Below are 27,841 nucleotides of genomic sequence, written 5' to 3' on the forward strand. Positions count from 1 at the left end.
AGAGGCTTCTGCAACACCACAGTTCAAAAGCATCAATTCTTCTGCACTCAGCTTTCGTTATAGTCCAACTCTCACATCCATACATGACCACTGGAAAAACTATAGCCTTGACTAGACGGACCTTTGTTAGCAAAGTAATGTCTCTGCTTTTTAATATGCTGTCTAGGTTGGTCATAATTTTCCTTCCAAGGAGTAAGCATCTCTTAATTTCATGGCTGCAGTCACCATCTGCAGTGATTTTGGAGCCCAGAAAAATAAAGTCTGACACTGTTTCCCCATCTATTTCCCATGAAGTGATGGGACCGTATGCCATGACCTTCGTTTTCTGAATGTTGAGCTTTAAGCCAACTTTTTCACTCCCACTTTCACTTTCATCAAGAGGCTTTTGAGTTCCTCTTCACTTTCTGCCATAAGGGTGGTGTCATCTGCATATCTGAGGTTATAGATATTTCTCCCAGCAATCTTGATTCCAGCTTTTGCTTCTTCCAGCCCAGTGTTTCTCATGATGTACTCTGCATATAAGTTAAATAAGCAGAGTGACAATATACAGCTTTGACGTACTCCTTTTTCTATTTGGAATCAGTCTGTTGTTCCATTTCCAGTTTAAACTTTTGCTTCCTGACCTGCGTATAGGTTTCTCAATTAATTTAAAAAAAAAAAAAAACAGTAACTGAGGAAATCAGAATAAAAGGAAACTTTCAGGTCTTAACAACAAAAGAACATTTCCCAATTCCAGAAGGCGTTCATATCTTCCTAGAGGTTTTGAAATCTTCTGCTCATGTGTTGAATTAAAACAACTGTTCCTTTCAATGGGGGAGAGCTGATGAGCCTGACCCAGAATGATGCCAGTGCAGGCAGTCAGCAGAGAAGGAGCCCAGCCCCTCCTCCCAGGGGTCAGGCCACACCATCCTCTGGGCTGTGATTGGCTCCAGCTCTTGACTAAGGGACATTTAATGATAAATAAGAACGCTGCTAAATGATCAGCCAACAGAGAGAGAGAAGAGAGAAAGGTAGACTAATCTTCTTGGGTTCAGGGAAAGGTAGTACAGTCTTCATCAGGACAAAAGAAAAGACTCAGGACAGAGACGTGAGAAGCTGGGAAGGAGTTCACTATCAGGTTTGCCAAGAGTCAAGTAGGTAAAAAGTTTTCTGTGTAGGCTTCTTACTTCATGGAATAAAAGGAGAGGGAAAAGGTCATTCTGTAGTTTATTCAGGTGAGAATTAGAAATTCCAGGTGTCACGCCAGAAATTCTAAAAGTACAAAGACAATGACGTTTGAAGAAAAGCCTGAGGGCAATGGGAGCCTTGTGGATGAGAACCAGCTGGACCTGGGTGCGAAGCATCAGGCAAACGGGAAACCAGCAGCAAGTGTGAGAGCTAAGCTCCCTGCAAGGCAGGAGGCAAAGGCGAAGTGCAGCTTGCCCAGAAAAAGCCTCAGCACATACACCTGGCAGGAGATCCAGAGACACAATCAGGAGACTGACCAGTGGCTGGTGATCAATCGCAAGGTCTACGATGTTACTGGCTGGGCGGACAGGCATCCTGGTGGGCGGCTGGTCCTCAACCACTGTGCTGGGGAAGATGCCACGGTAAGGAGCTCAAAGTCTGCCCTCTCTCTCTCTGTTCCAGCTGTTGGGTGGCTGGGACCTTGACTGTCTTTCCCAAAGCATTTCAAGTACATGTTCAAGCTCCATGATCACTCATCTCCTCCCAAACCAATTTTTCTGGATTTCTATCCAGCAAAAATTGAAAGCTAATTAAGCCTCAAGGTCTAGCTATTATTTGCACTAGGTTTGGGGTGGGCTCAGATGCTGACAGTAGATACTATGTGTATTTCAGGTTTTGCTTTTTGTTCTTGGCATTATGTTTTTTTGTTTTGTTTTATTTTGAAATGGAGTCATTGTCTTACAAGAAGAAAGTTACAAATAGGTGAGTAAAATCTGGGAAAAAATGTCTTCATTCAAGTAGAAATTTCTCAGACTCCTACAACTGGAGTGCCTGAAACAGACAGCAACTCATCTGGCGAGCATCAAAATGTTGAACAATGTTGAAAGTCTACAGTGACATAGGCTTTTAGACTTTATAGAGTTATTTTTTGTTGTGTAGTTAATTCAATGTGACACAACCCACTTTTATGGAAGAAGTAACTGAAATCAGAGTGGTTAAGTGACTGACCCAAGTTCACCCAGCCAGCAGATCTCAGATTCAAAACACTTATCTTTCTGAACTTTCAGTCTTAATCACTTTCCTTCACTGTTTTTCCTCATAACTCTCCTCCACCAAAATAGCTGAAAAAATAGACTTTCAATGGATGCCTAAAATATCACGCATCATATGTGTTAAGTTGCTTCAGCTGTGTCCAACTCTTTGCAACCCTATGGACCACATTCCGGCAGGTACCCCCGTCCTTGGGATTCTCCAGGTATGAATACTGGAGTGGGTTGCCATGCTTTTTTCCAGGAGATCTTCCTGAACTAGGGATTGAAACTATTTCTTACCTCTCCAGCATTGGCAGAAGTGTTCTTTACCATTAGCACCACTTGGGAAGCCCAAAGACAACATAGACACATTCAAATGCATGACCTCACTTAAACCTTATCATAAAGAAAGTGAACCAGTTCAGTTCAGTTCAGTAGCTCAGTCGTCATCAACTCTTTGCAACCCCATGAATTGCTGCACGCCAGCCCTCCCTGTCTATCACCAACTCCCAGAGTTCACTCAAACACATCCATTGAGTCGGTGATGCCATCCAGCCATCTCATCCTCTGTCGTCCCCTTTTCCTCCTGCCCCCAATCCCTCCCAGCATCAGAGTCTTTTCCAATGAGTCAACACTTCCCATGAGGTGGCCAAAGTACTGGAGTTTCACCTCTAAGGAAAGTGAATGGTTGCTGCGCTTCAGTCGTGTCCGACTCTGTGCGACCCCATAGATGGCAGCCCACCAGGCTCCTCTGTCTATGGGATTCTCCAGGCAATAACACTGGAGTGGGCTGCCATTTCCTCCTCCAATGCATGAAAGTGAAAAGTCAAAGTGAAGTTGCTCAGTCGCGTCCAACTCTTAGCGACCCCATGGACTGCAGCCTACCAGGCTCCTCCGTCCATAGGATTTTCCAGGCAAGAGTACTGGAGTGGGGTGTCATATTCCCATATTAAAGATAAAAAAACTGATACTAAAACGTGAAAACAATGTATCTCAGAGCACACAAATAACAGTGACAAATTTTTAAATCAGATAGGTTTTTTACCATAAAGCCCTTTATAGCTGATCTTAGAAATAAAATTTCCATTTAATATTGAAGAAGGAGGTTTCTCAATCCTTAAATGCATTTAGGAATCCATTCTAAAATATTCTATAATAAAGTTGATTTTAGTCCAATTAGGAACTTTTTCTCCATATTATACATATGAAGAAACAGAGAATAAAAGGTGTTAAATAAACTAATTCAAGATCAGAAAATTAACATATTATAGAGTAGAAATTTAAACAGATATTCTTTATGTTATACTTGTCATTTTCATGTTAGTATATAATTTTTCCAACTGGTTTCAAAGGATAGGATTAAAAATATTGATTCAGGAAGCTCTGCTCTGTGAGCATTACCTGACAGATAAAAACAGAATACACAAGCATATGGCAAGTTTGCAAAGAAAGAAAGACTTTGTTTTTTGACACTAGCAACATCTTCTTCCCCCAGTTCTCATTTCCCCCTAATTTCTCAACTTCTCTGTCTAATCAGGGTCTTCTACCATCTTCTCGTCTTGATTCTGCAGTCAGAGGAATGCCTTTCTGAGAAGACCCTTCCACATCCCCACCACTCTGGTCTGATCTGATATTTTTAAAACAAACCTCAACCTTTTCCTGGGAAAGTGTGCATGAGCTTGTAGCCCATGATGGGATTCTCACATGTGTCAGGAAGACCCTAGGAAGCCAGAGAGCTGAGGATAGAAGGAGCCAAGGGACAGTCGTTTGTGCAAGAATCAGGAGAAAGATTAACAAAAGTAAAGGGAAAAAAATACTTGTTGATGTATGACAGAAAACCACAAAATTCTGTGAAGCAATTATACTCCAATTTAAAAATAAAGTGGCAAAAAAGAGGGGAAAATACCACATATCTCATCTCCACAACACAAAGAAAATATGGATGATGCTTTCTAACACAAGTCACAGAATCGGCTCAGAGGATGTGTTAGCAAAAATATGTACCTTCAACCACCTTGCATGTAACTGGTAGACATAGCTTGCAGAAAGCAGGTCAGCTGATGAATTTGTAATTTGCTGGTGAGTTTTTATCTCCCAGAAGTTAGAGAAAGACCACGATTATGCATCCAATTCTAGTTAACAAGGAAGAATTAAACCTTATGGGAAAATACCCATGACATCTCAGGATTTGTCTTAAGGATGAATACCCTGAGCATGGTCAGTCATGTACCCTGGACTTTTAGAAGGCAGATCCAGAATGTTCAGAGAAAAATCTGCAGAGGATGGCTAGAGAAGAATGGAAGGGTGCCAGAATTCTGACAACCATGGTTTTCCATGGCCACTCAGAGTACATGGAGTCTGAGGTGCGGTATACTGGTTATATAAGCCTGGGAAAGTCCCTGAAATGTTCTGAAACTCAGCTTCATCATCTGCATAATGGGAATGGCCTTACCCATCTAATTAGGAAATGAGACTAAAGCTTGTAAAGGGTTTAGCATAATACCAGATGCACTTTTCATTAAATCATAGCTATTGTTATTCATATCACACCTCCATAGATTCAGAGGCATGATTAACATTTCCTGTTTACCACCTGCTTAGAAATCCTGATTGTTTGTTGCCAACTGGGAACAGAGGAGTATGTGGTGGAGAAACAGCATGACTCTAGGGACGGAGGGAGGAACATGAAGTTAGAGAACCTGAGGTCAGATGCTTTCTCTCTACAGCCTAAAGTGTTTGCAGGCTGTGCCCTGAAAGGCAAATGTGCACCAACATATGATCTCTGTGCACAAGCCCTGGCCCATAGCTACACCTGCCCAGAGCGGGGCATCTTTCCTTATTTACACAGAAACTCTTCCCCAAGCCTCCATCCTTCTCATGAAAAGTACATAATGATACCAAGGTAGCTTGATCCATAGGGTCACTCATTCATTCATTCATTCATGTGGTCAATCATTCTAAAACTTCTTGAGGTGTCCAGTCTAATGACTAAGAGTACAAATTTGAGAATGAAAGAGGTGTGGTTTGCATCTGGGCTCCACCACTTGCTAGAAATGTCCTGAGGAGCTTGCTGAAGCCTTGGAGCCTCAGCTCCTTTATCTAGAAATTGGGATAATGATACTTCTGTCTTACTATGGATGTCAAAGTCAGCAGAGATAAAATAAAGGTTTTCTTCTTATACCTGGTACAGATTAAACACTCAAAAATGACATTTTTTATTCCTTAGTTATTCTGAGATAAGTTGTCATTTTGTCCAAAGAATTTTACTAAGAGTTAGTTAGTTCAGTCACAGTGTCATGTCTGACTCTTTGTCACCCCATGGATTGCAGCACGCCAGGCCTCCCTGTCCATCACCAACTCACAAAGTTTACTTAAACTCATGTCCATTGAGTCAGTGATGCCATTCAACCATCTCATTCTCTGTCATCCCCTTCTCCTCCCACCTTCAATCTTTCCTAGTATCAGGGTCTTATCAAATGAGTCAGCTCTTCACAGCAGGTAGCCAAAGTATTGGACTTTCAGCTTCAACATCAGTCCTTCCAAAGAATATCTAGGACTGATTTCCTTTAGGATGGACTGGTTGGATCTCCTTGCAGTCCAAGGGACTCTGAAGAGTCTTCTCCAGCACCATAGTTCAAAAGTATCAATTCTTCAGTGCTCAGCTTTCTTTATAGTCTACTCTCATACCCATAAATGACTACTGGGAAAAAATCATAGACTTGACTAGATGGACCTTTGTTGGCAGAGTAACCTCTCTGCTGTTTAATATGCTGTCTAGGTTGGTCATAACTTTTCACCCAAGGAGTAAGCGTCTTTTAATTTCATGGCTGTAATCACCATCTGCAGTGATTTTGGAACCCCAAAATAAAGTCTGCCACTGTTTCCCCATCTATTTTCTGTAAAGTGATGGGAACGGATGCCATGATCTTAGTTTTCTGAATATTGGGCTTTAAGCCAACTTTTTTACTCTCCTCTTTCACTTTCATCAGAGGCTCTTTAGTTCTTCACTTTATGCTGTAAGAGTGGTATCATCTGCATATCTGAGGTTATTGATATTTCTCCCGGCAATCTTGATTCCAGCTTGTGTTTCTTCCAGTCCAGCATTTCTCATGATGTACTCTGCATATAAGTTAAATAAGCAGGTTGACAATATATAGCCTTGACGTACTCCTATTCCTATTTGGAACCAGTCTATTGTTCCATGTCCAGTTCTAACTGTTGCCTCCTGACCTGCATATGGATTTCTCAAGAGGCAGATCAGGTGGTCTGGTATTCCAATCTCTTTCATAATTTTCCACAGTTTACTGTGATCCACATAGTCAAAGGCTTTGGCATAGTCAATAAAGCAGAAAAAAATGTTTTTCCCAGAACTCCCTTGATTTATTGATGATCCAGCGGATGTTGACAATTTGATCTCTGGTTCCTCTGCCTTTTCTAAATCAACCTTGAAAATCTGCAAGTTCATGGTTCACGCAATGCTGAAGCCTGACTTGGAGAATGTTTTAGCATTACTTTACTAGCATGTGAGATGAGTGCAATTGTGCCCTAGTTTGAACATTATTTGGCATTGCCTTTCTTAGGGATTGGAATGAAAACTGACCTTTTCCAGTCCCATGGCCACTGCTGAGTTTTCCAAATTTGCTGGCATAATGAGTGCACCACTCTCACAACATCATCTTTTAGGATTTGAAATAGCTCAACTGGAATTCCATCACCTCCACTAGCTTTGTTCGTAGTGATGCTTCCTAAGGCCCACTTGACTTCACATTCCAGGATGTCTGGCTCTAGGTGAGTGATCACACCATCATGATTATCTGGGTTATGAAGATCTTTTTTGTACAGTTCTTCTGTGTATCCTTGCCACCTCTTCCTAATATCTTCTGCCTCTGTTCCGGACAGAACCATTTTGTCCTTTATTGAGCCCATCTTTGTATGAAATGTTCCCTTGGTATCTTTAACTTTCTTGAAGAGATCTCTAGTCTTTCCCATTCTATTGTTTTCCTCTGTTTCTTTGCATTGATCGCTGAGGATGGCTTTCTTATCTCTCCTTGCTATTCTTTGGAACTCTGCATTCAAATGGGTATATCTTGTCTTTACTCCTTTGCTTTTCACTTCTCTTCTATTCAAATCTATTTGTAAGCCCTCCTCACACAGCCATTTTGCTTTTTTGCATTTCTTTTTCTTGGGGATGGTCTTGCTCCCTTTCTCCTATACAATGTCACAAACCTCCATCCATAGTTCATCAGGCACTCTATCAGATCTAGTCCCTTGAATCTATTTCTCAATTCCACTTAATAATACTTAAGGATTTGATTTAGGTCATACTTGAATGGTATAGTGGTTTTCTCTACTTTCTTCTATTTAAGTCTGAACTTGCTAATAAGAAGATCATGGTCTGAGCCACAGTCAGCTCCTAGTCTTGTTTTTGTTGAGTGTATAGAGATTCTCCACCTTTGGCTGCAAAAATATAATATATCTGTTTTCAGTGTTGACAATCTGGTGATGTCCATGTGTAGAGTCTTCTCTTGTGTTGTTGGAAGAGGGTAAGTCTATTATACAAGACACAGGCACATCAATTCCCATTATAGAACATATTGTTTATTTGATTTTTTTCAAATTAAATGATTTAAAACTAATGCACAATGCTAATAACTAAAGATCTTCTCACCCATGAAAAGCCAGAAACAACCTATAAGTCCAACAAGAAGAATTAATCATATAGATTACAATATGTGCATATGAAGCATGCTACATGCTAAGTTGTGCTAAGTTACTTCAGTCATCTCTGACTCTGGGCAACCCTATGGATTATAGCCCACTAGGCTCCTCTGTCCTTGGGATTCTCTAGATGAGAATATTGGAGTGGATTGTCCTGCTCTCCTCCAGGGAAATCTTCCCTACCCAGGAATCGAACCTGCATCTCTTATGTCTCCTGCATTGGCAGGTGGGTTCTTTACCACTAGCACAACCTGGGAAGTCCCAAGTTTTATTTAAGTAAGTCAATAATATTTCTGGGCTCCACAAAAGAAGTAAACACAATCTTGTGAGGTATGCACAAGAGCAGAAAATTCAGAACAAAGAAATCATGGTTATTACCAAAGGTGCATGCTAAGCCACCTCATGTCTAAACATCAGGGTCTGAGAGGGACACTGAGAAACTCAAGCTCTTCATCAGGGTAAAAATTCAATATGACAGGAAAAAGATGACAAAAGGCTAGAGGAAATATAGCAAAATGTGTTTCAACTGCTTGGAAGACTGCAGTGTGGAAGAGGTTAGAGCTGTGTGCAAGTCCAAAAGACTCATGTGGAATCAGCAGAGGCAAGGCTGGGGCGGGGCAAGAGAGGATGTGTACAGAGGTGGAATACAGATCAGGTTCACATCGTGAGTAAGCACCAGCAGAACAGGTGTCCCGGCCTGGCCACATCCTTTGCTTAACACAATCCTGGTCGATATGATGGCTTGAGGATGAGAAGAGGGGAAGGAGGAAGAGAGGATGAAGGGTGTGGGAGGTAAAGAAAGAGACAAGAGAAGGAGGAGGGGGAGAAAGGGTCTTGAGTTCTGAGTGAAGGACTCTGGATTTTACCATCATTGTAGGTCTTCCTCTCCTCCCACTGCAGGTAATGAAACTTCTCTAGCCCAGCATCCCTCCCAACACCCAAACCTACAAGGAAACCTAGCTGTTTGTAAAAGGAAAGTTGTCATCAGTAATAACTGCATCTTTTGTGGGCTGTCAACATTTTTTTTTAATTTAAAATTAAATTTTAATTTGTTTCTCATTTGAATGATGGTTCAAGTTGAAAAATAGGTACAAAAGTAAAGAGACAAGTGCAGTTAAAGTGCTAATGGGTGACAATGGCCATGAAGAGGGACTCTTTTTCAAATGCCAGCCTGTTGGTTAAGTAAAGGCTGAAGATCAAGAAGAGTTAGTCAAGGCAGAATGGATACAGGCATCTGTATGGCTGAGGCCCTTTACTGTCTGCCTGAAGCTATCACAACATTGTTAATAGGCTATGGCCCCATATAAATTTTTTTTAAAGAGTCAAATGAAGGAAGGAGTCCTGGGAACATGCTGAAGTCATGAATAAGGCAGTGACAACAGAAATGAGGAAGAGGGGGTAGATAAGCAGAAGACATAATTTATAATAGGGGATAAGTGGCTGGGTAAGTAAGCAGGAGTAAGGAGTCTAAACTGTCTGATCAATGACTTACGTAGGTAGGTGGGTGGCAGTTGCCATTACAAGATAATGAAGCCAGAAGATGAACAGGTTTGGTGAGAACAGTGGAGATAGAGTCTGGCCTGGAGCTTAGTCAAGTATATCACATGAAAAAATCTCAAATAACAAAAGTTTTCAAACAATAGAGTGAGTTATGGCAAAAAAAAAAAAAAAAAACAAATAAATAAATAAATAACCTTCTGTTTATCCGTGTGGTTGGAGGGGAATCTTGGTGACACATAAACATTCTCCACTCCAAAGTGGCTCTTTTCCATAACAAAGGCAAAGACTATAAAAACTTGTGATCTCCCAGAAATACGAAGGACTTTGATTTAGCATTTGCCTTGAAACAGGTGAGATCTGAAAAGGAACCAGAAAAGGAATTAGCCAAAGGTGTAGGAATGGGTGTCTGTGGTTGGGTATTGAATATTCTGGTGAGTTTTTTATTTTTATTTTTTTGGCTGTGCTGCAAGGCGGGTGGGACCTTAGTTGCCCAACAGAAATGGAATCCACACCCTCCATTGGAAGCATGGAGTCTTAACTACCAGACTGACAGGGAAGTCCCCTGTGGGCTTTTTGAGATATGTAAATCAAAATCTATGTTCTAGTTATATTGTTTTGTGACTATATACATAAATTCACCATGGGTGTTTTTTTTTTTTTTCTGAATTTCGGGAAATTTCAACCCACTTCAGAGGAAACAAATAATAATAATAATATAAAAATATCATCATTTAATGGCATCTGATTCCAAAGCTTAAGCTCTTTGATGCTTGGCTAAGTATTCAGCAAGGTTTTGTAATGACTGAATAAATGAATGAAGGAATAAATGAGCCCATGGAGCAGACTAAGTAGTATCCACAGTTAGAAAACAAATCGAAGCTTCAGAGATTAAGCAAATTTCCCAATATAAACAACATACTTCACTGCTCCCTATACTGTATTTTGGTGTAAATTTAATAGGCACACACTTTGGTTGATTGCAGAACAATATTTGGCAAATGGAGTGTCTCCTGAATTTCAACCCACACATGCCCTCTAGGCCAAGTGCCTTGATGCAGGGTACAGCCTGTATACAGTAGTTAAATTGTAAGGACATGATCCTTCTCAGGCCTTCTCACTTTATATACTTGCCTCTCCCTCTAGGGATCATACTGCCCTCCAATAATGGACATCTTTCCAACCCCCATTAAATAACAGCAAAAAATCAGCAGGATCTCCAAAGTCACTGTGAAAGCAAAGATAATCACATCTTTCCTCTCTGCTGATACTGTTTGGGAAATTATCAGTTTTAAAAGGAGCTACAGTGTAAATTTATGAATAGGTTAGGAAATAGACATGATGGTTCAGAAGTGAATCAAAAGATAACAGACGAAAATGTGAGATAACAAAGTAGGTAAAAGGTCAGAAAATAGAGATGCTGAGGTTGGGGAAGAGACAGCAGTGCTTAAGACCCATATCCTTTGAACTCAATACTTCTCAACTTTCTCCTTTTTAGAGAAGTCATATGCTGCTCTATTCATTCACACTTCCCCTTATTCATCAGACCTCTCTTGATCACATGTCATATTCCAGGCACAGCAAAAAATATCAGGTATAATTTAATCAATAATGCATTGTCTCAGTCTTCAAAAAAGTCAAAAGCCACTAGAGAAGGCCTTTGTGAATACAAAGATTCACTGCAACATCATTTGAAAAGCTTTAGGAACAAAGTGTCAAGGGAGCCCAGAAGAGATCATAAATAACTTTCTTGACTGTGTTAGGAAGGCATATTTCATCTGGATGTTCAAGAATGAGGAGGAATTTTTAAGTAGAAAAAAAATGGAGGAAAGCAGTCAAGGCAAAGGGAGGAGTATGTATTACAAAGCTTCAGAACTATACAGGGTCATGGAATGTTTATTGAATAGGGAGAGTTCCACTGGACAGGATGAGGCATGAAGGGTATGGTGAGAGGTAAACCTGGAGAAGTAGGTTGGGGCCACAGACAAAGTGATGCACGTCATTAAAACCTAAGGTGGGGAAATACTTGACTAACTGCCTACCATGCATATACTGATCTTAACATCCTCCCAAAACAATCTTGTGTCATCCTTCTTTCAGGAAAAGAACTGTACATGTTAAAGCTGGAATGGACCTTTATGGCTTCCTGGCTTTAAAGCCACATCAACTTGAGTTCAAATCCTGGCTCTCCCACTTACTGTGGCAATCTCCTGCCATTTGAAGTCTTTATATGTATAACAAAAATGATAGAACCTCACATAACTAAGTTGATGATGATGAGTTGGCCCATAGAGCACCTTGTATACAGGATACACTAAAAAAATGGTGTTACTCCCTCTCCCCTTCATTTACCCCTGGACTTTCTTCAGGAGGAGCATACTTGCCAAATAAAGTTAATTAAAAAAAAAAAAACAAAAACAAAAAACTCATTTTTGAGGATCTTTTGCGAAGATTTCACAACTTAGTATCTAGCCTCTAATAGCAAATTCCTTCAAATTGAATAATCTAAGACTGCCTAAGCCACATTTGTACTGCCCATTAATACAATGAAAAGAGTTCCACACAGCAGGGAAATTCTTACTCTTCTGGAAAACTCTGTAGGTCTTCAGGCTCTGTTGTCACAGTATGACCTGTGAATCTTGCTGAAGATCAGAAAAAACAGTGAACCCAGAGGAATATTAGCGTCAGCACACTGTTCCAGGGCTCTGGATGACTGCTCAAAGTAAGATGCAAATGCAGGGCCTCACCCCTCCTCTACACTCTGATCTTGATCCCTCAGAATGTTTCTCACCCTCATCTCTTCCTTAACAGCAGGCAGAACATGATTTTTCAGTACGGCCACCCTGAAATGTTTTAGTCACATTGTTAATCACTGAATGACTCTCATCCTGGTTAGGTAAACTAACTTTAGGGTCACTGAATGTGACAACGAAAACACATCTTTGAAAGCAGCTTTTCCCAAGGGGGTCAGAGAAAGTATACAAAGGCAGAATGAACAGTAGAGCCTGGACTGGTTCTAGCAGATACAAATCCCTTCTTACATCACTGAATCTAGAAAAGTGAGTCTAAAGAGTTGATATTGCACCCTTCTGAATAACCTCATCCATTATATATATATACATACAAGCCTACACATATGGACATGCTTTATGTGTAGGATTGTATGTAGTTCTAGATGTATCTAAATTTGCTTTAGATTTTGAAGATGGAGGGTTCATTGTATTCACTAAAACAATTCAGAGCTCACTCCAGGTGGAGTATGGAAAGAAAATCTCTGAACTGTTATATTTTATTGAAGAGAAGGAAGGCAGGTAGCTCTTATCCCTGTGTGTCTTAGTCATTCAGTTGTATACAACTCTTTGCAAGGCCGTGGACTGTAGCCCACCAGGCTCCTCTGTCCATGGAATTCTCCAGTCCAGAATACTGGAGTAGGTTGCCATTCCCTTCTCCAGGGGATCTTCCCAACCCTGGGATCTAACCAGGGTCTCCCACATTGCAGGCAGATTCTTTACCATCTGAGCCACCAGGGAAGCCCAGAGGCACACATATAGGAAAGAGAACTAATATGTTTGAGAATTTACTATAAACCACTCAGATTCTAATCAATTCACTTAATTATAATAACTTTATAAATTGAGTAGCTATTACCATCACTCCCATGTTAGGGAAGAAGAGAAAACAGGAGCATGGACTGGTCAAGAGACTTGTCCACAGTTACACAGCAAGTGTAGAACTTAGGTGTAGGAAGGCTGCTCAGGGATCCAGTTTCCTAATCAGCATTATGCAACACCAGCACTCCACGGTAATGTGTATGGATTCCATATATTCAAATCAAAACCTTGGTTATTTTTCTTTATATTAAACATTCCTAATCTCAAAGCCATAATAGCAAGAAGTCCAATATCTTACTCTTGGAGAAACCTCCTTCCCTCAAAGCAGATTAAATCCCTCAAGAAAAAAAAAATAAAGTCTATCTCTTATTTCCAAACTTAAGCAGGACATGAGAATCAACACTGCTTCTCATAGCCACTTGGAGTTACTACTTAAAATGGGAATGGATTTGGAAAAATATAGTGAATCAGTTCTATTTTGTGCCTGTCTCCAGCCCCTACAGAGAATGCTATATTTTTGTTTTTGTTTTTTTAAAGAGTGCTAAGGCTTCTTCAGTGATAAACTTAGCCAAGAAAGTGCTACTTTAGACAACTAAGGATTCGAGGGCTTTGCTCCCATGCTCTCTTAGACATTTGTTAATTTGTTATCATCAACTTTAACTTGTCTTTCCTTGGAAATAACTTAATGCAAGAGCCTCTGTCCCCTGGTCCTTGACGAAGAAATAAAAGGGAAACTCTGATAGATGTGATTTGCATAGGCAGTCTTGGTTCCTGCATGCCCCAGATAATGTGGGCAACTCCCACACCAAGCCTGAGGTTTGGCTCTAAAGATTCACCATGGCCTATAATCTCAAAGCCAACTACTTCTCACGCTCAATAAAATAAACAATGATCTCTTCCAATGCTTGGGGATCAACTTTCTACCCAGGACTTGCCTAGTAAGCCATGCACACAGTGGGTGGATCTCCAGTGTGAGGCTTTCATAGAGGAATTTCAAGGGTAATTCTGATCAATGAACTTGAAGTGTCAACCTAGAGTTAGAAGTGAATGCTCAATAACATAATCTGTGCTGATTCGTAAGATCGGTACAGAATGAGGTAAGAAAGGGGAGATAATCTGTGTGTAAGCGTGTCATTTTTAAGCCTCTAACAGTTCTCTCTGATTCACAGGACGTCTTCAGAGCCATGCATCCAGACCCTGACATTGTGCGGTTGTACCTTAAACCACTGCTAATTGGAGAGCTTGCTCCAGAAGAGCCCAATCAGGAGAGAAACAAAAATGTGAGTGAGGTCTCGGGACCCAAGAGTATGTGGAGGGATGGGGATGAGATATATTACAGGGCCAATTTATCATTTTCTGTGGGAAACCAGCCATCCTGCCTGGGAGGGCCTGCAATGGAATAAATGCTGCTGAGTCGCTTCAGTCGTGTCCGACTCTGTGCGACCCCATAGACGGCAGCCCACCAGACTCCACCGTCCCTGGGATTCTCCAGGCAAGAACACCGGAGTGGGTTTCCATTTCCTTCTCCAATGCATGAAAGTGAAAAGGGAAAGTGAAGTCTCTCAGTCGTGTCCGACTCTTAGTGACCCCATGGACTGCAGCCTACCAGGCTCCTCCATCCATGTGATTTTCCAGGCAAGAGTACTGGAGTGGGTTGCCATTGCCTTCTCCAAATAGCATAGATGAGTGGATTCCAAATATTTCAAAATAATGACATCCTCCTGAGATTCTCAGAATTCTTAAACCTCTGAGAAACAAAGGAATGGGATGCGTGGCCCTGTGCCAAACAGTAATTCCATGTTTCTAACCACCTACTTCTTGCCACACAACTTACACATAACTTTTCTTTTTCCGTGACTGCTTATAATTGTTTGATGTTCCCTGTTAAACCAGTTTCCGTGAGAGCAGAGACTATGTCAATTTTGCTCATCCCTGAGTCCTCAGTACCTAAAGGCACAGGATTGGACCTGTATTAGGAATTCCATAAATAGCTGTTGAGTCAATGATGTGACTATACCCTAACTATAGTTCTTTTTACAATTGGAGAAATTACAGTTCCAGGAGAATAAACTACCTTCTGAAAAGCAAAGAAGAAGAACTCCAGTTCACCTCTTCCTGGCTCCAAACCTTTGGGTATTCCCCACGAAAAGCACCACTTTTATTTCACCAAGACTTTGGTTGACTGAAAAACTGTCTTCAGAGGGCAGGGCCTCCATAAGACTAGACTTCACTAGAATGGTTGCACATAAAGCTTAGAGGGATTTTAGGTAATATTAAGCACTTCATTTTTTTTTTTTTTTTGCACTTCATGTTTTAAAACAGCTTACAATTGTACCATTATTTTGAAATACTTAGTACAAAGTGGTGATCCAGATATCACTGTGAGGCAGAAAGAATAAGAATTACATTTACACTTAAAAAAAATGAAGAAACAAACTCACAAGGGGATAGGAGGGATCTGAGGAGAGAGGACTGGTTACATGCAGGCCCAAGACGAATACTTAGGCTGACTCCTGAGGCCCAGGTGCATCCCTCAAGGCTGTGTGTCAGGAAGCAACGCACTATACTGAGACGAGTGGGCCATCAGGCAGACAGCCTGGACACATAGCCCGGTTCCTATGACAAGGTGTAGGAGCCGAGATGCCGTTGTTTGGTCAGTGAGTCATGTCTGACTCTTTGTAACCCTGTGAACCACAGCATGCCAGGCTTCCATGTTCCTACACTATCTCCCAGAATTTGCTCGAACTCATGTCCACTGAGTCCATGATGCCATCCAACCATCTCATCCTCTGTCACCCTCTGCTCTTCCCGCCCTCAACCTTTCCAGGCACCAGGGTCTTTTCCAGTGAGTTGGTTCTTCCTATCAGGTGGCCAATGTATTGGAGCTTCAGCTTAACCATCAGTCATTTCAATGCAAATTCAGGGTTGATTTCCTATAGTGCTGACAGGTTTGATCTCCATGCTGTCCAAGGGACACTCAAGAGTTTTTTCCAACACCACAGTTCAAAAGCAACAATTCTTTGATGCTCAGCCTTCTTTCATGTCCAACTCTCACATCCATATATGACTACTGGAAAACCCATATCTTTGACTCTATGGACCTTTGTTGGCAAAGTAATGTCTCTGCTTTTTAATCTGCTATTTAGGTTTGTCACTGCTTTTCTTCCAAGGAGCAAGCATCTTTTAATTTCATGGCTGCAGTCACCAGCTGCAGTGACTTTTGGAGCCCAAGAAAATAAAGTCTATCACTGTTTATATTTTTCCCCATATATTTGCCATAAAGTAATTGGACTGAATGCCATGATCTTCATTTTTTGAATGTTGAGTTTGAAGCCAGCTTTTTTACCCTCCTCTTTCACCTTCATCAACAGACTCTTTAGTTCCTCTTCACTTTCTGCCATTAGAGCGGTATGATCTTATCTGAAGTTGTTGATATTTCTCCCAGCAATTTTGATTCCAGCTTCTGCTTCATCCAGTACAGCATTTCACATGATGTACTCTGCATATAATTTAAATATGCAGGGTGACAATATACAGCCTTGACATACTCCTTTCCCAATTTGGAACCAGTCCATTGTTCCAAGTCTGGTTCGAACTGTTACTTCTTGACCTGTGTACAGGTTTTTCAGGAGGCAGGAAAGATGGTCTAGTACTCCCATCTCGTTAAGAGTTTTCCACGGATTGTTGTGATAAACAAAGGGTCAGAAGAAACAATAAACCCAGAGGAAGCAGTGAAGTCAGTGAAGCCAGTTTTTTTTTTTTTTTTTTTTTAATTCTCTTGCTTTTTCTATGATCAAACAGATATTGGTAATTTGATTTTTTGGTTCCTCTTCCTATTTTAAATTCAACTTGTATATTTGGAAGTTCTCAGTTCATGTACTGTTGAAGCCTAGTTTGAAAGATTTTGAGCATTACCTTGCTAGCATGTGTAATGAGAGCAATTATGTGGTACTTTGAATGTTCTTTGGTACTGCCCTTCTTTGGGATTGGAATGAAAATTGATTGTTCAAGTCCTGTGACCACTGCTGAGTTTTCCAAATTTGCTAGCATATCGAGTGTAACACTATAATAGCATTATCTTTTGGGATTTCAAATAGTTCAGCTGGAATTACACCACCTCCATTAGCACTTGTCAAATCAGTGGTTTCTAAGGCCCACTTGACTTTACACTCCAAAATGTCTAGCTCTAGGTGAATGACCATACCATCATGGTTATCTGGATCGTTAGAGCTTTTTTTGTATAATTCTGTTTAATCTTGCCACATCTTCTTAATATCTTCTTTTCTGTTAGGTCTTTACCATTTCTGTCCTTTATTATGCCCATCTTTGCATGAAATGTTCCCTTGACATCTCCAATTTTGTTGAAGAGATCTCTAGTTTTTTCCATTCTATTATCTTCCTCTAACTTCTTGCTTTGTTCACATAATAATGCTTTCTTATCTCTACTTGCTATTCTCTGGAACTCTGCATTCAGTTGGGTTCACCTTTCCTTTTCTCCTTTGCCTTTCACTTCTCTTCTTTTCTCAGATGTTTGTAAGGCCTCTTCAGACACCACTTTGCAATTTTGCTTTTCTTTTCCTTGGGGATGGTTTTGATCACCAGTTCCAGTACAATGTTATGAACCTCTGTCCATAGTTCTTCAGGCACTCTATCACATCTTATCCCTTGAATTTATTTGTCACTTCCACTGTATTACTGAAAGTTCATACCTGAATGGCTTAGTGGTTCTCCCTACTTTCTTCAATTTAAGTCTGAATTTGGCAATAAGGAGTTCATGATCTGAGCCATAATCAGCTCCTGGTCTTGTTTTTGCTGATGAATACAGCTTCTCCATCTTTGGTAGCAAAGAATATAATCAATCTGATTTCAGTATTGATGATCTGGTGATGTCCATGTGTAGAGTCATTTCTTGTGTTGTTGGAAGAGGGTGTTTGCTATGACCAGTGCATTCTCTTGGCAAAAATTTGTTAGCCTTTGCCTAGTTTCATTTTGTGCTCCAAGGCCAAGCTTGCCTACTACTCCAGGTATCTCTTGACTTCCTACTTTTGTGTTCCAATTCCCTATGATGAAAAGGACATCTTTTTTTGGTGTTAGTTCTAGAAGGTCTGGTAGGACTTCAGAGAACCATTAAAATTCAGCTTCTTCAGCATTAGGGGTCAGGGCATAGATTTGGATTACTGTGATACTGAATGGTTTGCCTTGGAATCGAACAGAGATCATACTCTCATTTTTGAGACTGCACCCAAGCACTACATTTTAGACTCCTTTGTTGGCTATGAGAGCTACTCCATTTCTTCTAAGGGATTCTTGACCACAGTAGTAGATATAATGATCACACGAAGTAAATTCACCCATTCCCTTACATTGTAGTTCACTGATTCCTAAAATGTTGATGTTCACTCTTGCCATCTCCTGCTTGACCACATCCAGTTTACCTTGTTTCATGGACCTAACTTTCCAGGTCCCTATGCAATAGTGTTGTTTACATCATTGGGCTTTACTTTCCCCACTAAACACACCCATAACTGGGTGTCATTTCTGCCTTGGCTTAGTCTCATATTCTTTCTGTTGCTATTTCTCCACAGTTCCCCGGTAGTATATTGGACATCTACTTACCTGGGGGGGAGAGAGGAGGCTCATCTTTCAGTGTCATAGCTTTAGCCTTTTCATACTGTTCATGGGATTCTTGAGGCAAGAATACTTAAGTGGTTTGCCATTCCCTTCTGACCACGTTTGGTCACAACTTTCCACCATGGCCCATCCATCTTAAGACCCTGGCTTTGAAGGGCTTGGGACTGTGGGATATGAGTCTAGGCCAGTTACCAAACCTATCTGTGTTTCAGTTTCTCTCTGTGTAAAATAGCAACAATAGAAGCAACCACATAAGTGCTATTGGGAGATTACTGAAAGAGTTAAAGGCATTTAAAGTGTTTAGAACAGTGTCTGAAATGTAGAAAATGTTCAATAAACTTCAGATACTATAATTATCATAAACTCAAAAGCCACACAAGTAATTTACAAACCTCTAAATTTGCATCTGTGATTACCCAGAGATATGTATATAGACAATTAGTGTTTGAGCACAAACCTGAATGTTAGGAAGTACAGGCTAAAGTCCAGCTTCCATCACTTGCTGAGGATTTCACATTAATCACTCTTCTGGGCTTTAGTGATCCCCAACAGTATAGTGACTGTGATGGTAAAATCAGCTAAGCTGGGAAACACAACTGTTGTTCAGTTGCTAGGTTGTGTCTGACTCTTTGTGACCTCATGGACTGCAGCACACCAGGCTTCCCTGTCCTTCACCATCTCCCAGAGCTTGTTCAAACTTACATCCACCGAGTTGGTGGTGCCATCCAGCCATCTCATTCTCCGTTGTCCCCTTTTCCTCAAACCTTCAATCTTTCCCAGCATTAGGGTCTTTTCCAGTGAGTCAGCTCTTCCTATTATGTGGCCAAAGGATTGGAACTTCAGCTTCAACATCAGCCCTTGCAATGGATATTCAGGACTGATTTCCTTTAGGATTGACTGGTTTGATCTCCTTGCAGTCCAAGGGACTCTAAAGAGTCTTCTCCAACACAGTTCAAGCATCAATTCCTAGGTGCTCAGACTACTTTATAGTCCAATGCTCAATCTATACATTACTACTGGAAAAACCATAGCTTTGACTAGGCAGACATTTGTTGGCAAAGTAATGTCTCTGCTTTTTAAAATGTTGTCTAGTTTTGTCACTGCTTTTCTTCCAAGGAGCAAGCAAGGTTTAGTTTCATGGCTGCAGTCATAATCTGCAGTGATTTTGGAGCCCAAGAAAATAAAGTCTGTCACTGTTTTTATTGTTTACCCCATCTATTTGTCATGAAATCATGGGACCGGTTGTCATGATCTTCATTTTTTTTTTAATTTTATTTTTAAACTTTACAATATTGTATTGGTTTTGCCATATATCAAAATGAATCCACCACAGGTATACATTTTTGAATGCTGAATTTTAAACCAGCTTTTTCACTCTCCTCTTTCACCTTCTTCAAGAGGCTCTTTAGGTCCTCTTGGCTTTCTGCCATAAGGGTGCTGTCATCTGCATATGTGAGGTTATTGATATTTCTCCTGGCAATCTTGATTCCAGCTTCTGCTTCATCCAGACCAATATTTCTCATTATGTACTCTGCATAGAAGTTAAATAAGCAGGGTGACAGCATACAGCCTTGATGTACTCCTTTCCCAATTTGGAACCACTCAGTTGTCCATATCCAGTTCTGTTACTTCTTGACCTGCATAAAGGTTGCTCAGGAGGCAGGTAAGGTGGTCTGGTATTCCCAGCAATTGAAGACTTTTCCACAGTTTGCTGTGATCCACATGGTCAAAGGCTTTAGCATAGTGAGTGAAGTAGATGTCTTTTGGAATTCCCTTGCTTTCTCTATGATCCAACAGATGTTAGCAATTTGACTGCTGGTTTCTCTGCCTCTTCTAAATTCAGCTTGAACATCTGGAAGTTCTTGGTTCATGTATTGTTGAAGCCTAGGTTGGAGAATTTTAAGAATTCTTTTGTTAGTGTGTGAAGTGACTGCAATTGTGGAGAAATTTGAACATCCTTTGGCACTGCCTTTCTTTGGGATTGGGATGAAAATGGATTTTTCAGGTCCTGTGACCACTGCTGAGTTTCCCAAGTTTGCTGGCATATTGCATGCAGCACTTTAACAGCATCATCTTTTAGGATTTGAAATAGCTCAGCTGGAATTCCATCACCTACGCTACCTTTGTTGGTAGTGATGCTTCCTAAGGCCTACTTGACTTCACACTCCAGCATGTCTGGCTCTAGGTGAGTGATTGCAAAACCATCATGGTTATCTGGTTCATTAAGATCTTTTTTTGTATAGTTCTTCTGTGTATTCTTGCCACCTCTTCTTAATATCTTCTGCTTCTGTTAGGTCCATATGGTTTCTGTCCTTTATTGTGCCCACCTTTGTATGAAATTTTCCCTTGGTATCTCTAATTTTCTCGAAGAGATCTCCAGTCTTTCCCATTCTATTGTTTTCCTCTATTTCTTTGCATTGGTGAGTGAGGAAGGCTTTCTTATCTCTCCTTGCTATTCTTTGGAACTCTGCATTCAGATAGGTATATCTTTCTTTTTCTGCTTTGCCTTTCACTTCTCTTCTTTTCTCAGCTATTTTTAAGGGCTCCTCAGACACCACTTTGCTATTTTGCAGTTATTGTCCTTGGGGATGATTTTGATCACCACCTCCAGTACAATGTTATGAACCTCTGTCCATAGTTCTTCAGTCAATCTGTCAATCAGATATTATCCCTTGAATCTATTTCTCACTTCCACTGTATAACTGCAAGTGATTTACTTTAGGTCATACCTGAATGGCCTAGTGGTTTCCCCTACTTTCTTCAATTTCAGTCTGAATTTGGCAATAAGGAGTTCATGATCTGAGCCATAATCAGATCCCAGTCTTGTTTTTGCTGACTGTATAGAACTTCTTTATCTTTGGCTGCAAAGAATATAATCAGTCTGATTTCGGTATTGACCATCTGGTGATGTCGATGTGTAGAATCATTTCTTGTGTTGTTGGAAGAGGGTGTTTGTTACGACCAGTGTGTTCTCTTGGGAAAACTCTGTTAGCCTCTGCCGAGCTTCATTTTGTATTCCAAGGCCGAGCTTGCCTGTTATGCCAGGTACCTTTTGACTTCCTACTTTTGGATTCTAATCCCCTATGATGAAAGAAAGCTAAGCACTGAAGAATTGATGCTTTTGAACTGTGATGTTGGAGAAGATTCTTGAAAGTCCCTTGGACTGCAAGGAGATACAACCAGTCCATCCTAAAGGAGATCAGTCCTGAATATTCATTGAAAGGACTGATGCTGAAGCTAAAACTGCAATAATTTGGCTACCTGATGTGAAGAACTGACTCATTTGGAAAGACCCTAATGCTGGGATAGATTGAGTGTGGGAGGAGAAGGAGATGACAAAGGATGAGATGGTTGGATGGCATCACCACCTAAATGGACATGAGTTTAAGTAAGCTCCAGGAGTTGATGATTGACAGGGAAGCCTAGCGTGCAGCAGTCCATTTGGTCACAAAGTGTCAGACACAACTGAGTGACTGAACTGAACTGATGATGAAAAGGACATCTTTTTTTGGTGTTAGTTCTAGAAGGTCTTGTAGGTCTTCAGAGAACCATCCAACTTCAGCTTCTTCAGCATTAGTGATCAGAGCACAGACTTGGATTACTCTGCTAGTGAATGGTTTCCCTTGGAAATGAACAGAGATTATCTTTCATTTTTGATTTTGCACCTAAGTATTATATTTTGGAACCTTTTGTTGACTAGCACACTTGTGTGATCTACTAAAGTTATTTGTGGCCACCAGCATTCTGATGTTCATGGGGTCTTTAGAGATGAGCCCTTCCAGACATTTCCTAGGCATTGGATCATTTAAAAGTTGTATCAGTGAATTTTGAAATGAATTTTTTGCTTCTAGGATTATGTTCATAGCTCTTTTTTATTAATATTTCAAATTTCTCTTTTCTTTTACATCTGAATAATCAAGTTTTCATTCTTATACCTTGGTCACTTTCTCAACAGTCTGAGTTTCAAACCCATTATAGTTATTAAGCTAAGGAGATATTTCTTCCCAGGCCTTTTACTGACTCTCGAGTATGTGCAAGTTCATAAATCTGTGCTAGCACTTGACGTACATACATAAGCACAGTACATGTACTCAAAATAAGGACTCCTTCAACCAACAGACACACACACTAATACCACAGGAGACCCTGTCTCATTCCTGTAGAGCTTCTGAGCATCTCACAAGAAATTCATCCTTTGAGCTAATCTAAGTGAACGCTATCTTTCATAAAAGAGTCTTTTGCACAGGCTAAATAGCTGATAACATAGAAAGTAACACAGATTCGTATAGATAGCAAAGTTCCCCAAAGTATAATCAGAGATCAAAAAACACATTGATTTAAAAAGGCAGTTATTATTAATAGCTACACACTTCTACATATAAAACAGACAAACAACAAGGATCTACTGTTTGGCAGGGATCTTTATTCAATATATCATAATCTTATAATGGTCTACAATGGAATAGAATCTAAAGAAACTATATCTATTTATCTATATATGATTTGCTGTACTCCTGAAACCAATACAACATTGTTAATCAACTATACTTCAATAAACCTTTTTGTTTTGAAAAGCAGAAAATTAAGGGGTTTTCCCTGGCAGCCCAGTCATTAAGACTTCTCCTTTCAATACAGGGGGTGCAGGTTTGATTCCTTGTCAAGGAATCAAGATCTCACATGCTTCACAGCCAAAAAAACACAAAAAACAAAAAAACAAAAAACATAAAATAAAAGCAATATTCCCACAAATTCAATAAAGACCTCAAAAGAAATGATCTGCATCAAAATTTTTTTAATTAATCAGTTTTAAAAAGAATTGTTAAAGTTATGTGTATGTTCACTGAACCTCCCTCACCCCCCAAAAAAGAAGTATGTTATAAGTACCATAACAATTTGAGGACAGTTTACAAATCACTACTCATCTGTCTCTTCTCCAGGAAAAAAAAAAAAAAAATTTATCATAACTTGTTTTAAGCATTTTGCTTTTGTTAATTTTTTAAGGTTTAGTTTTTTTGTTTAAATTATGCCTAATTATATTTATTAAATAAATAAATATCTATTCATAAAATTAAGGTATCATGCATTGATAAAATAGATTAATAATTATGCTCATCTGTGCTTCCTCTCCACTGAAGGAACTAATTCCTTTCTTGCATGCTTATCTCACAGTCCCAGTTGGTGGAAGATTTCCAAGAACTGCGGAGGACATTAGAGACCTTGAATATGTTCAATGCCAACCTGGGGTTCTTCTTCCTTCACCTTGCCCAGGTCTTGATTTTGGAGGCCCTGGCTTGGGTAATAGTGTGGCATTTTGGCAGTGGCTGGCTTATCACAATATTCATTTCTTTTCTTCTCACGGTTGCTCAGGTAAGTAGGTATCTTAAGCCCTGGCAGTGGCTCTGTGGGAAGCCTCAGAATTTTTCTTCTCTCTTTATACTGGTGTCAGTGGCTGCCTGGCACTTTCTGGCAAGCTAAGTTATCAAAACCCACTGGGCCCCAGTTCTCTTATCTGTAACATGGGGTAACAATTTTTTATGGAAATATTCTGAGGAGAACTAAACAAGTTACTCCATAGAGTACCTAGCACAGAGACTGGCATGTGGTAAATATCCTTGACAGTTGCTGCTCTTTGCCTGACATTATCCACACAATGTCAGTAACTGAAGTTCCGTTCTAGGCCATGTAATCTTCACCTTTGTCTTTCGTTCATTAACCAACCAACATTTTCAATGGTTGTTCAATGATTTTATTAAGACTATAGGCACATATGTGAACTTATTTTGTTTCCTTTTCAATCACTCAGTTGTTTCCAACCTTTTTTGACCCCATCAACTGTAACTGGCTCCTCTGTCCATGGATTTCTTCAGGCAAAAATACTAGAGTAGGTTGCCATTCCCTTTACCAGGGAATCTTCCTGACCCAGGGATCAAATCTGAGTCTCCCACATTGCAGGAAGATTTTTTACTGTCTTAGCCACCATGAAGAAAGGAAGCCCCACATTAATTTATACTGATATATATATATATATATATATATATATATATATGTATAACTATTTATACATGCTGTTTCATAATAAAAGATTCTACTAAAAAGAAGTTATATATCTGTATTTAAAAAAAAAAAAATTACCTGAGACCCTAGCCAAAAGCCTCATGTCACCAATACTTATCAATACACCAGTCTATGAACAGAATTTATTTATTATTACATGATAATAGGATGGTTTTTCCAGTGGTCATGTATGGATGTGAGAGTTGGAATGTGAAGAAGGATGAGGGCCGAAAAATTGATGCTTTTGAACTGTGGTGTTGGAGAAGACTCCTGAGAGTCCCTTGGATTGCAAGGAGATCCAACCAGTCCATTCTGAAGGAGATCAGCCCTGGGTGTTCTTTGGAGGGAATGATGCTAAAGCTGAAACTCCAGTACTTTGGCCACCTCATGCGAAGAGTTGACTCATTGGAAAAGACTCTGATGCTGGGAGGGATTGGGGCAGGAGAAAGGGACGACAGAGGATGAGATGGCTGGATGGCATCACTGACTCAATGGACATGAGTTTGAGTGAACTCCTGGAGTTGGTGATGGACAGGGAAGCCTGGCGTGCTGAGATTCATGGGGTCGCAAAGAGTCGGACACGACTGAGCGACTGAACTGAACTGAAGGATCATGTATTCTACCAGAAATGACAATCAGCAACTGGCATGTAGTAGGGCAATTGATAAATCCTTTGAATAAAACACAGATCTCTGAAGATGGCCTTCTATGACCACACTGTATTGTGGACACAAAGGGAAATGTACCTGACCCTGCCCTTGGGAAACAGTCATCCAGGGGAGGAACTGGTCATTGAAATATCTAGACAGGATACAAAGCAGAAGGAAAAGAAACAAGCATGTGCTGTTGGAGCAGAAAGAGGCATCTAATTCTAATTGAGGCAATTGGAGATGATTTCATGGAGAATTAACATCAGTGTTAATTACAAAATTTTATCTGCTCATTTTTTTCTTGAAAAGTCAACTTGCTTTATTCTTTGAAAAGCAACTTTTGAAATCAAGAAAGGAAACAAATATTTGACTGCTTAGCATTATCAGGAATTTTACATGTATTTTGGCTGCAAAACAGCTGAATGAGCAAGATATATTATAATCCCTGCTTCTCAAAGAACTGAGTTCAGAGGTACCGACTAGCTTGCCAAGAGTTGTATAACTTGTAAAGTGGTGAAGGACAGTTTAGAGCCCTAGTCAGCCTGACTACAAAGACATCCTCCTTCCATTCCACACTGGAAGATTTTGACAGTGGAGAGAAGAGTATTGTCGGCTAACAGAACCAAAAGGCACAGAGACGGGAAAGAACACAGCAAGTGTGACAGATACACATAGAGATCGCTCAATATTCCCATGGGTTCCCAAATCTACCAGTGGGCTCACTTACTACTTTCTTCTTAATTTATCAACTTCTCTGACAGTAACCCTATCTCTTCTAGGCTCAGGGTTCATTTCTGCAGCATGACACAGGACACCTATGCATATTTAAGAAGCCCAAGTGGAACCGCCTGATGCAAAAATTTGTGATGAGTCATCTCAAGGTACATAATGTTCCAGGAGTATGATGGGATTCTGAAAGTCATTTAACTAAGCAGTGGTTTCTACATACACTTATCAGCAAAGGATGTTACTACACACCCCACAAGTAGACGTAAATATACTAACAATGTAGTGACTATATACACACACACATAACTTTATAACATATGTGCTAAAATTAAATTTTTAAATGTTTCGGAGAAAAGGTTAATTTTTATTTAAGAAGTTCTGTTTTTTCTTAGCCAATAAACTATTTGGCCCAATCCCTGGTACACCATTAAAGAACCATCTCTCAGGAGATATACCCTATAAAGTCATGAGTAGAGATATTCTTAGAAGGGGTCTGGACATGTACTTCTGGGAGGCTAGGGGAATCCAGAAAACCATTTAATCCTGGGAGGATGATTTATAAATAAAAGAAAATATGCAGAATAGATAAAAGTTTAACAAAAGAGAGAAACCACGGAAAGTTAGATGGCTCTGTTTAAGAGTTGAGGGTTGCAAAACCCAGATTGCTGGAAAAAGCGAGGGCAGTTGGTCTTATCCCCCTCAAATATGCTCCAGGAGGACAGGAACACTATCCTATGCACCCCTGAAATGCAGTGCCTAACAGAGTGCCTAACACACAGTAGGCCTTCAATAAGCATTTGTGGAATGCATGAAGGAATGGATGGATGGATGGAATGATGGATGGATAGATGGTTAGAGGAATGAAACTAGATAATAGTGCAAGGGTTGATGAAAGTGGGTTTTAGCCCTGGCTCTGATAACGCTCACTGTGAAACCCTGAACAAGTCAGATTCTCTCTCTGGCTCTCAGTGTTCTCATCTCTAAATCTAGGACTTCAACTGGTTATAAGCCTTTCTATGTTGTTCTAGGATTTGGTGAGAAACAAAAGGACAGAATGATCTCTGTTCATTTCCAAGGCAAACCATTTACAATCACAGTAATCCAAGTCTAACTAACTCTGCTAGCCTTTGCCCTGCTTCATTTTGTACTCCATTTCAGTATTCTTGCCTTGATAACTGCCGGGGTCCTGCCCCGGCTGATCCAGGGTATTCGAAGCGGGGACGGCGTCGGCGACCTATTTATTTAAATATTTTATCAAAGATAAAAAGAGTAATAGGATGAGGATAGCTCAGTAGGAAAATTCAGTGGAGAAAAGAGGCTGAGTAGCTTGGTTTACGTGGGAGACCAATAAAACTTCAAGACAAGAAGTTTGCACCACTTACGTAGGCCGCAGGCGTCCTTCCGTTCTCCCGAAGGAGAGGAGACACTGAGGCCTCCCCGGTCGGATCTTAGAAGCCCAGGCATAATTAGTAAGCATGGTGGGTTCCGCGCTCCAGATGGAGACTCAACCAGAGTGAGAGAGAGAGCGACATGGGGAGACCAGTATTTCGAGAAACTGATCCCCATTCTTTATTTTCCATGGTCTACTTTTATACACTGAGATGTTATGCAAAAGTCACGCGGGGTCAGCAGTCCTGACTTTTATCAAAGTCAGGTGCTTCATACAAATGTATACAGAGGTCTTAGGGGTCTTACATCATCTTCTGGCCAGGGGGCCTGCTGACAATTTACGACCCTCTCCTTGTGACAGCGG

General features: G+C 40.3%; 1 protein-coding gene across 1 annotated transcript in view; it reads left to right on the top strand.

Annotated features, from left to right (window-relative positions):
• The first annotated feature begins 1,021 nt into the window (after positions 1 to 1,021).
• The window catches only part of LOC133244019 (fatty acid desaturase 2-like protein FADS2B), a 46,009-nt gene continuing 19,189 nt past the window's right edge, over positions 1,022 to 27,841 (top strand). Inside the window, exons 1-4 of the mRNA XM_061410692.1 lie at positions 1,022 to 1,589; positions 14,194 to 14,304; positions 23,825 to 24,022; positions 26,139 to 26,240. Of these exons, the coding sequence (XP_061266676.1) occupies positions 1,269 to 1,589; positions 14,194 to 14,304; positions 23,825 to 24,022; positions 26,139 to 26,240 (732 nt within the window). The 5' untranslated portion in view covers positions 1,022 to 1,268. The remainder of the gene's footprint in view (positions 1,590 to 14,193; positions 14,305 to 23,824; positions 24,023 to 26,138; positions 26,241 to 27,841) is intronic.

Source organism: Bos javanicus, unplaced genomic scaffold, assembly GCF_032452875.1.
Source record: "Bos javanicus breed banteng unplaced genomic scaffold, ARS-OSU_banteng_1.0 tig00000403_1, whole genome shotgun sequence".
Lineage (NCBI taxonomy): Eukaryota > Metazoa > Chordata > Mammalia > Artiodactyla > Bovidae > Bos > Bos javanicus.